This window comes from Bos javanicus, chromosome 18, assembly GCF_032452875.1.
Source record: "Bos javanicus breed banteng chromosome 18, ARS-OSU_banteng_1.0, whole genome shotgun sequence".
Taxonomy (NCBI): Eukaryota; Metazoa; Chordata; class Mammalia; order Artiodactyla; family Bovidae; genus Bos; species Bos javanicus.
Window position 1 is genome coordinate 40,274,255 of NC_083885.1, and position 13,043 is coordinate 40,287,297.

Below are 13,043 nucleotides of genomic sequence, written 5' to 3' on the forward strand. Positions count from 1 at the left end.
TTTTGATGTTGGGGTCTCTGCCATCCCTAACTTGTGAGGACTTCTTTCGTGTTCCTCATACAGGAACATGGGTAAGACATGGGGCATGCAGAAGGAACCGGGGTTGGTCTGATTACTGGGACACTGATGCATGGCACACTGGAAATGATGGTGCAAGGCAGTGAGCAGCGATATACACCAGGCTGAATGAATAGAATTATGGGTGTTCTGAGTGTCTTTATTTTTTCACTTTTTTTTTCTGTAATGAACACTGCATTTGCAATAAAGAAAAAAAATGAAAGAAACTTCATCAGGGGTGAGAGATATATCATCTGAAGGGACTTTGGGTTCAGCACTTAAGTTTTTATTTTACAAAAAAGGTGATAAATCATGTAAGTATTATTCAAAGAACTGTAGGACTTTTGAAAATGACCTACTCCTATCTAGAAGATACTGGTTTTTAGGAACTCACATTCATGCAAGTCCTCATAAAGTGATGAATATTTATTTCCATTTTATTTTTGTTGTTGCATTAGTTGCTTAGTTGTGTCCAACTCTTTGAGACCCCCATGGACTGCAGCCCACCAGGCTCCACTGTCCATGGAATTCTCCAGGCAAGAATACTGGAGTGGGTAGCCTTTCCCTTCTCCAGGGGATCTTCTCAACCCAGGGATTGAACCTGGGTCTCCTGTATCACAGGCAGATTCTTCATCATCTGAGCCACCAGGAAAGCTGTCGTTCCCGCTTTATTAGTCTAATTTATATTTTACAACTGATTTGTCAATAACAGAGGGCTTGGCAGCCCCATTTTAACACTACATAGCTGGGTGTTCCAGAAAGTCCCCATACCCTCTGGACTTCTGCTTCCTTATTTGAATAGCAAGAGCCGAGCTAAAATTTTTATTTCTCCTTTCCAGGTCTAATATTTATTATCTCTCTCAATAAGAAACTCAAAACAGTGAGGCCTAGGCACAATGATTTGGGGTTAAGAGGGGTACTTCCCCAACTCAGTTCCGAATGCATGAGCAACCTGTAAGCTTCACGTTCCGTCTTGTCTTCCTTCTGCCAGCTGCATGTTGACCTACAGGACCAACTAGGAGTCTTCTCCCTGAAAGGGAAGCCTTCTACCTCCTACATCTACATCACAGAGGAAAACAAACCACAAGCAAAAGGTAAGTAGGGTGAGTATAGCTTCTGGAGAGCGACGGGTGCCAGTAGCTGTTTTGTTAGGAATTAATGTGTACTCAGCCTGAGTCAGATGCTCAGCCTTGTCACCAACGGCCTCTCTAGGCAAGACTCCTTCCCACACAAGGGCCGCTTTCCCTTGAGTCCAGGTCTTTACAGATACATATTCCTTTAAATTGACTCTCCATCATGTTTCTCACTTCTCATTGCAGCAAAGAAAGCTCACACAGCTTCCCTGGTTGTTCCTCCTGGAGAAATAGCCGAATTTGATGTTGTTTTCCACTCCAAGAAAGTCGGGAGAATGGCAGGCACCCTTCACTTGTCAGTGATCAACAACCAGTACGAGGATACAGTCATCCACATTGCGGGAGAGGGCTATGAGGATGACATCACCTTGGACAACATCCACGGGCTGGTGGCTTCCTCCAGCCAGGACTCCTCAGATATCTCTGAGGCCAATGAGGAAAGCACCATGGAAGACTTGGCAGGTGAGAGAAGCAGCAATGACGTGTTGACGACTGTTGGCCCTTGGGTCATTTTTATCATTTTATTTTTTAAGATTTTTTTTGATGTGGACTATTTTTAAAGTCTATATTGAATTTATTACAACATTGCCTCTGTTTTATTTTTTGACCACGAGGTGTGTGGGATCTTAGTTCCCTAACCAGGGATCGAACCCTCAACCCCTATATTGAAAGGCGGAGTCTCAACCGCTGGACCACCAAGGAAGTCCCTCTTGGATCATTTTAAATAAGAACAAAATTTAAATAACAGATTGGCCAGCTTCCTGGGAGTTCAGGGTGGCATCTCCTCCTTATTACTGTTTGCTCCCTCACGCCTGGCTCAGTCACTGCATCCTCCATGTGTTCCCTCAAGGGACATTTGTTGAGTATCAGTGTGCATGCGCCTGGAGTTCCAGAGAATAATTAATAAGAGAGTCTACCCCACAGGGAGCTTTTTCTGTGAGCTCAGATTCCAATTTAGTTAGTTAATAAGTGAAATTTAAATTCCAGATTAGCTAAGAAGTGAAAGCGTGTATCTCTGGAGTTTTCCCTGTCTGTATTTTTGAGCTGGCTTGTGTTGGTATTGTCTGTTTCATCTGTATCATGTGTCCTAGACATTCTAAAGGAAATGGTCTGCTGGTTGAATTAGAGAACGTGTAAGTCTGTGCTTCCCCTAGACTGTCCCTTGTAGCCTCACTACTAAACATGCTGTCAGGACCTACAGCATCGGCATCACCTGGGACTCACTAGAAATGGGAGTTTCAGACTCACCGCAGCACCTCAGACCTGTTGAATGAGAATTTGCTGTTTAACAAGATCCCTCGGTGATCTGTGTGTGTGTTAGAGCTGAAGACGTGCTGCTCTGTATTCTGTCAGGAACCACTGCTGAATTTGGTTAACTGTATTCATTGGGCAGGAGAAAATGTACTTCATCATTATTATCTAAAAGCATCCGTCAAAACCTTGACTGTGTGGCCGACCGCTGTGAAGTGAGTTATAAACACAGTCTCTCAGTTTTTCTAGGAGCTTAATTCCAGTCCCAGAATGTAGCATCAGGCAGTCCCTACAGCAGGGGTTAAAAATCAGTGCTCCTCATGTATCTGGTGTTTTCACCTCTGTTTGCAGCTACAGGGTGGCATCTCTCTTATCAGGGGTCAAGTGGGAGCCAGCCATGAACCCTAGTTCAGAAATCAGATTCCATTTACTTCTAATAGGGTTATCAGGTTTGGAAAATCAGAATACAGCAGTCCCCATTAAATTTGAATTTTAGATATTAAACTTGAATTTTAGGTAAACCATATATAACTTTGAGTATATTTATGTCCCCAAATTTTGCCTCGGACATTACTTATACTAAAAAGTACTCGTCATTTATTTGTAATTCAAATTCAGCAGGGACTCCTGCATTCTGCATGGCAGTTCCAAGCCTTAATAGTACTGTTTCAGCAAACGGAGTTGAGGGGGTGGTTGTGTTTTCCTTTGTACAGATGGAGGTGAGGGCCAGGATGGGTGGGTGGATGGAAGGATGGTAAATAGATGCTCCTGTAGAAGAGAAAGCATGCTGCCAAGGGACTCCAGGGTTTCCTGGATGACCGTCCAAGGAGGGTAGGGTTGCATGAGGGTGAGGTGCAGTGTCTTTCAAGTGCTGGCTCCTCAGGGGAAGCGAGCCTGCAGAGACAACGGGGGACTCACTGCCCCCTGCTTCTGTCCCCTAGCTGCTCTGGTGAATCACATCCAGTTCGGGGACTGCCACATTGGAACCAGCTATAATGTGAGCTTCACCATCACTAATCACAGCCAAGCCAATGTGATACGGTTTGAGTGGCCGCTTTTGGCTACTGTTTCTTTCTCCCCACAGGTAAGTGAAGGACAGTCCTTGTTTTCCACACTCCGTTAGGCCTACACCAACCCTGACTTGATTGTTGACTCATCCCACAGATACATGGGATGGGGTGGATGTGTCCCTCACTCACACTTGGTACCAGAAGTATCCCCTCTGGCCTAAGAAAAGAGAGTGAGGTCTGCCAAGTTGATGGCTAGGCCGATGTTGAGAAATTCCATGATGAAATAGTGTTACTATGATGAAAATTGTGTTGACCTTGTGGACTCCTGAAAAGGTCCCAGGGGCTCCCAAGGGTCACTAGATCACACTTGACAACTGCTAAGGTACTATGTACATCTGTCCAAAATTTGTATGGATCACATGATTAAGAAGTACAGATGGTTAAGAGTATGGTATCTGGCACCATCCTACCTGGGTCTGAATCCAGATATTCTAATATTAATGGTATGACCTTGAGGAACTTACCAGTTTCCTTGCCTATAAAATAGGGGTTATAGCTGCACATCTATAGAGTTGTCATGGGGGTTCGTAGAATTTTGTAAAGGTTTAGAATAGTACCTGAAGCATGTAACAGTTTGATAATATTAGTTCCTCGTGTTTTGTTTTTATTTCTCATAGTATTGCATTGTATGAATATTTATTTTTTTATTGGAGTATAATTGCTTTGCAGTGTTGTATTAGTTACTGCTGTACAATGAAGTGACTCAGCTATGTGTCTACTTATATCCCTTCCCTCTTGAGTTTCCCTCCCGCCTTACTATCCCACCCCTCTTAAGTCATCGCAGAGCACTGGGCTGAGTTCCCTGTGCTATATAGCTAGCTGCTCTTGCTTTTATGATTCTATTTCTAAGAACCTCATGTACATATTTAAGATGATCTACATGTATGTTCTTGAATGATGCATTTTTGCCAGGACTTTGGCTCTAACCCTAGAATGGCACCATCAGGCATGAAGAGTCCTCAAGATTGAATTCCCCCAAATGCTAATACAAGGCTCTTCCACAGATGGGCCACCTCCACCCTGGCTGTGCCAAGGACGTAGTGGTGACCATGAAGTCAGACGTGCCCATCAACCTGAAGAAGATGGGGGTCAAGTGCAAGGTCTCCAAGATCATGTTTCCGCTCCCTGCAGACCAAGTACCTGACTGGGATGACCGCATGCGGACGGTCAAGTGGGTGGACGTGCCCAGAAACACTCCTGGGACTTTCACTACAAAACGAAAAGTGAGTAGGAGCACCAAGCCCCTAGTCTGGCCAGGCCTGCCACGCTTAGATGCCTACTGCCATCCTGTTCAGTGTCTCATCATTTCGTTCTTTCATGGAAGAAAGAAACCGTCCCCAGTCACCTGACCTGGGGTTCCAAAGCTGCAAACTGAACTTCCAAGCATGCCTCCTGCCATCCTCACCACACATACCACACAAACCACTCAGCTTCATTAGCAGAGCTTTTGTGTAAGTCTCGGTATCTAGTTTCTAGTTGAGCAAGCCCCCCACCTTTTTCTATATCAGAACCTCACGACTAGTCTTTTAGCTGCTTCCTTTTTCCCTCAGTGTCCAGAATTAGGTTAATCTCTTGTTTGGTCCGTGCATGCCACTCCTTTAATTATTCCTTAGTTGGTTTCTTTTTAATAAAATAATAAACAGAGATGAACCCACACCCAACACAGGAATATAACCAGGATTACCTGTGTGCTTCTCAGCCATTCCTTCCCACCATCTGAGAGGTGGTCACTATCCCAGGATCTTGTTTGCTCATTCCCTTGATTTTTGTTTTTAGTTCTTTTTTAAATTAACCTATGTGTTCTGCATATTGTTTCAGTGTGGTTTAGAACTTTATTTTTTATAGGTTATTGGATGTGGTCATCTGAGTTGCTGTGTTTGGCTGTAGCACACCCATGTCACTGCTATGTAGAATTACATTATTATTTACCCATTCTTCTTTTGAAGATTACTTAAGGTTTGCTACTGTGGACAGTATTTCTGTGAGCATTATAGTTCAGGTCACATGGTCTTCATTTGCAAGAGTTTATATTCCTAAACTGAGTCACGGGAAGTGGAAATGCTGAGCCATAGGGTATGTGAAAGCTCAGCTTTCCAAGATAATGTCCAAGTGTTTCCAGAGAAGCTCTCTGCTAGCAGGAGTAAAAATTGGTACAGCCCACTTTGGACAACACAGGCATTATCTTGGAAAAACATGATGTTAGTTATTTTAGTTTTGATAAGCTCTTTTGTTCCTGTGGTGGTGGTTTATGGTTTAGTCGCTAAGTCGTGTCCGACTCTTTGTGACCCCATGGACTGTAGCCCACCAGCCTCCTCTGTCCATGGGATTTTCCAGGCAAGAATACTGGAGTGGATTGCCATTTCCTTCTCCAGGGGATCTTCCCAACCCAGGAATCGAACCCAGGTCTCCTGCATTGCAGGCAGATTCTTTACCAACTGAGCTATGAGGGAAACATCCTCACCATATTTATCACTTATTTTTTCACTTTCTTTAGTGTATCTTTTCATGATTATCTCCATACTGTTTTGTTCTAAAGTATTTTGATTATTCTTGGCCCTTTATTTTTCTAAATAATTTTTGAATCCATTTAAACAAGTACTGTGAAAACCCTGATGGAAACCTGATTGGAATTGGATTGTATCTATAAATCAGTTTAAGAAAAATTGATAATTTTATAACATTAATTCATCAAGGTATATCTCTCTTTCAATATCAATATCAGTTCAGTCACTCAGTCGTGTCTGATTCTTTGCGACCCCATGAACCGCAGCACACCAGGCCTCCCTGTCCATCACCAACTGCCGGAGTCTACCCAAACGCATGTCTGTTGAGTCGGTGATGCCATCCAACCATCTCATCCTGTCGTCCCCTTGTTCTCCTGCCCTCAACCTTTCCCAGCATCAGGGTCTTTTCAAATGAGTCAGCTCTTCGCATCAGGTGGACAAAGTATTGGAGTTTCAGCTTCAACATCAGTCCTTCCAATGAACACCCAGGACTGATCTCCTTTAGGATGGACTGGTTGGATCTCCTTGCAGTCCAAGGGACTCTCAAGAGTCTTCTCCAACATCACAGTTCAAAAGCATCAATTCTTCGGTGCTCAGCCTTCTTCACAGTCCAACTCTCACATCCATACGTGACCACAGGAAAAACCATAGCCATGACTAGACGGACCTTTGTTGACAAAGTAATGTCTCTGCTTTTGAATATGCTGTCTAGGTTGGTCATAACTTTCCTCCCAAGGAGTAAGCGTCTTTTAATTTCATGGCTGCAGTCACCATCTGCAGTGATTTTGGAGCCCGCTGCCCATACAAAACAGTGAAAGTGAAAGTCGCTCTTTAGGTCTTTTTAAAGATTTTTTTTTTTTTTTTTTGGCTACTGCTCAGTTTCTTTAATATTAATAAGACTCTTTAGGATTTTTTAAATTTGTTTTGAGTCCTTTTCTTAATATTTATTTATTTGGCTGCATTGGGTCTTAGCTGTATCACGCAGGCTCTTTGTTATGGGATCTATTGTTGCACTGTGAGGGCTTCTCTCTAGTTGTGGTGTGTAGGCTTTAGTTGCCTGTGGCATGTGGGACCTTAGTTCCCTGACGAGGGATCAAACCTGCATCCCTTGCATTGCAAGTGGATTCTTAACCACTGGGCCACCAGGGAAGTCCCTTGAGTCTGTTTTATTAAATTATTTTTCTAGGAATTTTCTCTTCAACTAAGTTTTCATATGTATCTTCATAAAATTATTCATAATATTTTTTATCATGTTTAAGTATCTGTAGGGTAGACAGTGATGTCTCCTTTTTCATTTGATATTGGTTATTTTTATTCTGTCTTTCTTTTATTCTTCTTGATCATTCTCACCAGAGTTTTTCTTAATCTTTTCAAATAAACAGCTTTTAGTTTCACTGATCCTCTCTGTTTTAGATTTATTTTCTGTTTTATTAATATCTGTTCCTATCTTCATGATTCCTTTTTTTTTTAACCTTTTTTGGAGTGTATCTGACCCCAAAACTCATGCCTGTGCAGTCGTGATGCTCTCAGTAATTTTGTGTTATTCAGTTTCTTCCTTTCCCGTTTATGAGTCGTTTTAGGTTTGACCTCATCAGGTATCCTGGAACTTGGGTTTGTGGGCTGGTGCTCGCTTGCATGGGTAGGATGAAGCACTGTCTCATCTCCCCATCATTCCTATGAGGTAGCTGGCTCTGCATCACTGAGGACATGGCTGTCTTTGTTGCAGGTGATAGAGACTGATCCCGAGCCGGCTTACTCAGTCCTAGAAGAGAACTATCGAGAACTGCAGCTGCAAATCAGTGCCCACGTGAATTTCGCCTCATATAAGTGCCAGACTACCGATGTGCACTTTAAGGAAACCCTGGTTTACCAGACTCGAGTGTTTGAGTGAGTCATCAGAAGCCTCCTGACCCTCTTAGAGCAGTCCTTTCATTCCATCATTCACTCACTCAAACATTTATTCCGTGTCCACGACAGCACAGACCAGACATAACGTCTGTGTAGCACACACCAGAGGGTCTTCGTAGGTCCAATGAAACACTCAGACCCACAAAACTATTCAAGTTCACACTTGAAATCAAGATGTAGACTTGATTCAGCTTCAGTGGGAACAGTCCTTGCAATGGTCCATATCACCACCCAAAAACTATTCTTATTGCCCAACCCCCTGCCCCAAGTGACAGCTCAGACAGTATCCATGTTGGTAGGCAAAAGGTTCATCTTAGCAACAGAAGCCAACATTTCTCACAAGCACTCCATGGCTATAGCTTCCAGGATTCCTGCAAGTCACTACACTCAGAGAACCCCAGTGCTATGGCTTCTCTCCAGGTATCATGATTTCTCCCAGCCCCGACACAAGTTAGCAATCAAGGGTCATTTTTACTCTAAACAAAGTTGTCTCATAATATAGATGATATTTCTCTCTTATCAGGCTTCCAGGGACACAGAACTCAAAAACTAATTCAAAGTCAAAACTGTACTTAGAAGGAGAAGGGGTTATGTTAACCCTTTATTCACACTCAGTTGATACAAGGATGCATGGGTCCTGCTCTCAAAGAGCTCACAGTGGGTGTTGGGGGAAAGGGTGAAAATGGTTGAATTGATGGTTACAGTCCAGTGTTCTTGGTTTGCAATAAGCATCCCAAAAGCAGACCAAGATATGGGGAGAGACAAGTGTCTGGGAAGGCTTCCTAAAGTGGTGGACCAGCTGAACTTCAGAGGACAAATAAGAGGTGGCCAGGTGAAGTGAGAAAAAGGGCCTTCAGGCAGAGAGAAGGCCTGTGACTCTTCTTTGAGAATTACAAACACAAAAGTGTAAACCACTGACATTTCTATTTTGTAAAAATTGGTAATTAATTGTTCAACTCATTATGCACTTTGGCCCTTAATGTATCCTCTCAAATTATTATAGAACCAAAAGCTAGGAGACAGGAAGTGGGATCTTCTGCTGGTGGCCATTTCACCTACCATGGCGGTCACCAAACTCTGGCCCATGGCCCAAACTGAGCAGCTGCTTATTTTCGTAGATACAGTTATGCTGTATGTTGTGTGGGCACACAGTCATGCTCGTTTGTCTATTATTATCCAAGGCTGCTTCCCCAGCAAAGGGAGCAGCTACTGCGGAGACCTCTGGCTCATGATGCCCAAAACCTTTACAGAAATGTTTGTTCTGTAAACCCTGGGCCTAAACCAAGAGTGTTTCTACTGGAAGTATCCTGTGCCGCTGAGATTTCTCCCCTTCATAAAAATTTGCTTTAGCCTAAAGACCAGTGCTCATAAATTCACACAAGCCCCTGAGGCCAAAACACTTGACTACACAACTGCATAGTCTACCTGGACTGGATATCGGGAATCTAACCCTTCAGCCCCTCCCTTGGACCTATTCCCCCTGCCCCCGAGTCCCAGCTCCCACTTCTCCCCTAAAACTCGGAAGAATGTGTGTGTTTTTCTCTCACTTACACAACCATTTCCTTGAATCATCCCCTTGTGACTGTCTGTGATCACGTTTAACAGTGACTCCAGAAAAAGCTTCTGTCTCCCAGTTCTTACCACAGAGCAGGAAAACTTGAGGCAAGACGAGGATTCGCTAATTCAGAATCTGAGACAAGTCAGTAGCTCAGCCAGTGAAGACACCTCAGGCGGGGGTCAAATGATTTCTGACCGTGAGGACATTGTTTCTGGGGGAAAGTAATTCCGGAAGGTAGAGGCCTTGGAGTTTGCATCCGAGGGAGATACTGTCTTACGAATGGATTTTGTTTCCTCTCCCATGGGAATTTTTCAGGATGACCACGATGCAGGCTGAGAGCTCAAGGCACAGTGAGCCAGGGGTACGCAAGACGAATGAAGAGCTAAACATCAGGATTCTTTGGCTTGTAATAGCTATGTGTATATTTTTGTGTTTTAGAAGGAACTATAATTTTAAATCACATGCTTGATTTCAAATAAAATTGCCTTTGAAGAAACATTTAGGAAACAAAGTGACTTGACTTTAAAAAAAAAAGTTAATGGTACAGATGATGTGCAGACAGGACAAAAACTGTCTTCAGCATGTTTCTCACATCCGTTCCCTGATCTGTTTGCAGGTTTGAACTGATTAATTCAGGAAAAGTGCAGCTGGAATTCAACTGGATCTCAGAAGAGACAGCAAAGGCTGTCAGCTTTGCCATGCCAGACAACCAAGGTAAGTGAGCTGACAGGTAAAACCCAGGGCTTGAGCTGGGTCCCCAATTAGTAGAAGAGTCTGGTTCACGGAGAAGCAAGCACTGCTCCAACCGCCCCCTTGGTAGCAAAGAAGCAGAGCAGAGGCCCCCTAGCGTCTGCAGAGCCAAAGGGGCCCAAGAAACTCCAGAACTGAACTCTGCCTCCTTGGGCCCCACAAAGCTGGTACCCCCTCTCACAGATCCCTCGGAGTCTTTTCTTTTAGATCTTAACCTTCTAGAAATCACAGACTCTTGGAGAAGCTGATGAAATCTGTGAACTGACTCCCCAGGAAAACACACACCCATGCCCAATTTGCAGTTGGTACATGTGAAGAGAACCCAACCCTTGGTGGGCAAATGTCCGATACTACTCTTTCAGTTTGGAAATTCCCATGGACTCTTTCCAGTGGACTCTTTTTCATGGACACTCCAGATTGTGAACCCCTGCTTTAAAGCAATGATTCTCCAAAAAATTATTTCACAGCCCATTATTCTTAAGGCAGATGACCCACAGACATCTACTTGACCCATACCCTTGAGTAAAAAGGAAAAACACTTGAAAACCTGATGTAATTAATAGAAGTATGTTTCATGAATCTCCTGTGAGACACAGCTAATTCCTTACCCGTGGGGCCCAAAGTCAAGTGTACTGGCTAGGAGAGGTGAGCCCACAGACCCCATAGAGGGTGCCTAAGGCCCTATATGAGTGGGCTGCCATCACCGCCCCCCCACTGCAAATGCAGAACATCACTGGCCCTCTTATCTGCCCCCAGGTTTCTCCCAAAAAGACCAGCTTAGCCAGGCCACGCTGCACACGCTCAGCACGGTGGACAGTGCCCTGGACCACTGGAACGAAACTTCCCTGCCACCCTTCTCTGTGGAGCCCATCTCGGGTATCGTGCCAGTGGGGAAGACTCAGAAGCTCAAAGTAAAATTCTCCCCACTGGAAGTTGGAGACTTCGAGAGCAATCTTTTCTGCCAGTAAGGAGACTCTCTCCTAACCCCTCTTCCGTCCCACCACGACCACCATTCTTTCACCCCAGCCCCATCTAGAGCCCCACACTACCACATTTCCCTCTGGAGAACGGGAGGAGTCTGGTCTTTTGTATTGTTCATCCACCCTCTGTGGACCCTGCCTCCTGCCCACCTGCCCCTTCCCAGCTACACACAGGATTCCACTGGGGCCACAGAATGGTGGGCAGCCAGCTGGGCCCCAGTCCTGGGCAAGCATGGCCTTGGAAAAGCTTTCTTTTACCTTTTCTGAGGCTCAGTTTCCTCCTATGTAAAATGCAAATAACAGTACCCACTCTGTAGAGTTGTTGTGAAAACGAAATGAGCTAATTCAAGTGAAGAGCTTAGAACGGCGCCCGGCGCACAATAAGTACAGTTAAGCATCCGGTGGTGGTGGTGACGGAGGAGGTGGGCCTGGAACATAGGAAGAGAGGAGCAGATGGAGTCTAGGTCAGGTAAAGGAGAGCTGATCCAATAATATCTGGCAATGAACGTCCCTGGGGGCTCCACGGAGGACACCTGCCTTAGAGGAAGTCTGTGACCCGTGGCGTGGGGTGGCAGAGACCTACGTGAACCATAAGACCGGTGGAAAGCATGCAGTCACACCTGCAGAGACCCTTCCCACACCTGGGCCCCCTGAGCTCAGTGCTGGGGATAGAGGTCTGCTCACATCTTGTTCACTTTCTCCAAGGAGCTCAGGGTAGTTTTTTGTTTTGTTTTGTTTTCTTAAGGATGCCTGGGTCCTTTTTCCTATCCCATTAGATGCCAATGAAAGAGCCCAGAGGGAAAGACTCTGTGCTGACTTTATAGCAGGGAGGTTTTCTCACCATTGGTAAAGGAAGTAACTTGTGGCCAAAATAAGGCAAGCTGGTGTTCAGTCACTCGGTCGTGTCCGACTCTTTGCGGCCCCATGGATTGCAGCACGCTAGGCTTCCCTGTCCTTTACCATCTCCTGGAGCTTGCTCAAACTCATGTCCATCGAGTTGGTGATGCCATCCAACCATCTCGTCCTCTGTTGACCCCTTCTCCTGCCTTCAATCTTTCCCAGCATCAGGGTCTTTTCTGAGGCACCCAGAAGGAACCAGAATTCAGGCTCCCTGTACTCAGCCCATGCATGTATTTATCCCTGTCACGATTAATTAGTGAATACCTACTATGTATCATGTACGCCTCAAGGCACTGTGGTTTTGTTGTCAACCAGACAGACCCATTCTCTGTGCTCATGGAGCTCACATTCTCGTGGGTATCATATCCATTTCCAGCCATGAAAGCAAGAACTGATTAAAGAGTTAAAAATAGATCAAAATAACCTTATTCTCTCAGGATTCCTAACCTGCCACCCGGAGAGCATGGCCCAGTCCTGTCAGCCAAAGGACGGAGCTCCCTGCCCATCTGCCATTTTGACCTGAAAGATTCAGACTACATCATCGGTCATCGGCGCAACCCAGACCTCCGAGGGCCTAGTGGTGGGGCTCTGGATCCAAACACCCGGGTGATTGAGTTCACCAGCGTGGGCATAGGAGGGAAGAATCTCCGGTGAGTGGTGTGGGTTTGCACTGCTAAGTCGCTTCAGTCGTTTCCGACTCTGTACGACCCCATAGACAGCAGCCCACCAGGTTCTGCCATCCCTGTGATTCTCCAGGCAAGAATACTGGAGTGGGCTGCCATTTCCTTCTCCAACGCATAAAAGTGAAAAACAAAAGTGAAGTCGCTCAGTCGTGTCCAACTCTTAGTGACCCCATGGACTGCAGCCTACCAGGCTCCTCCGTCCATGGGATTTTCCAGGCAAGAGTACTGGAGTGGGTGCCATTGCCTTCT

The 13,043-nt window shown here is 45.1% G+C and overlaps 1 protein-coding gene across 1 annotated transcript in view; it reads left to right on the forward strand.

Moving 5' to 3' along the window:
- Positions 1-13,043, forward strand: part of HYDIN (HYDIN axonemal central pair apparatus protein) — a 465,600-nt gene that overhangs the window by 424,684 nt on the left and 27,873 nt on the right. The window contains 8 exon segments of the mRNA XM_061387844.1: positions 1,049-1,151; positions 1,377-1,652; positions 3,383-3,525; positions 4,516-4,734; positions 7,742-7,902; positions 10,098-10,195; positions 10,988-11,195; positions 12,549-12,761. Of these exon segments, the coding sequence (XP_061243828.1) occupies positions 1,049-1,151; positions 1,377-1,652; positions 3,383-3,525; positions 4,516-4,734; positions 7,742-7,902; positions 10,098-10,195; positions 10,988-11,195; positions 12,549-12,761 (1,421 nt within the window).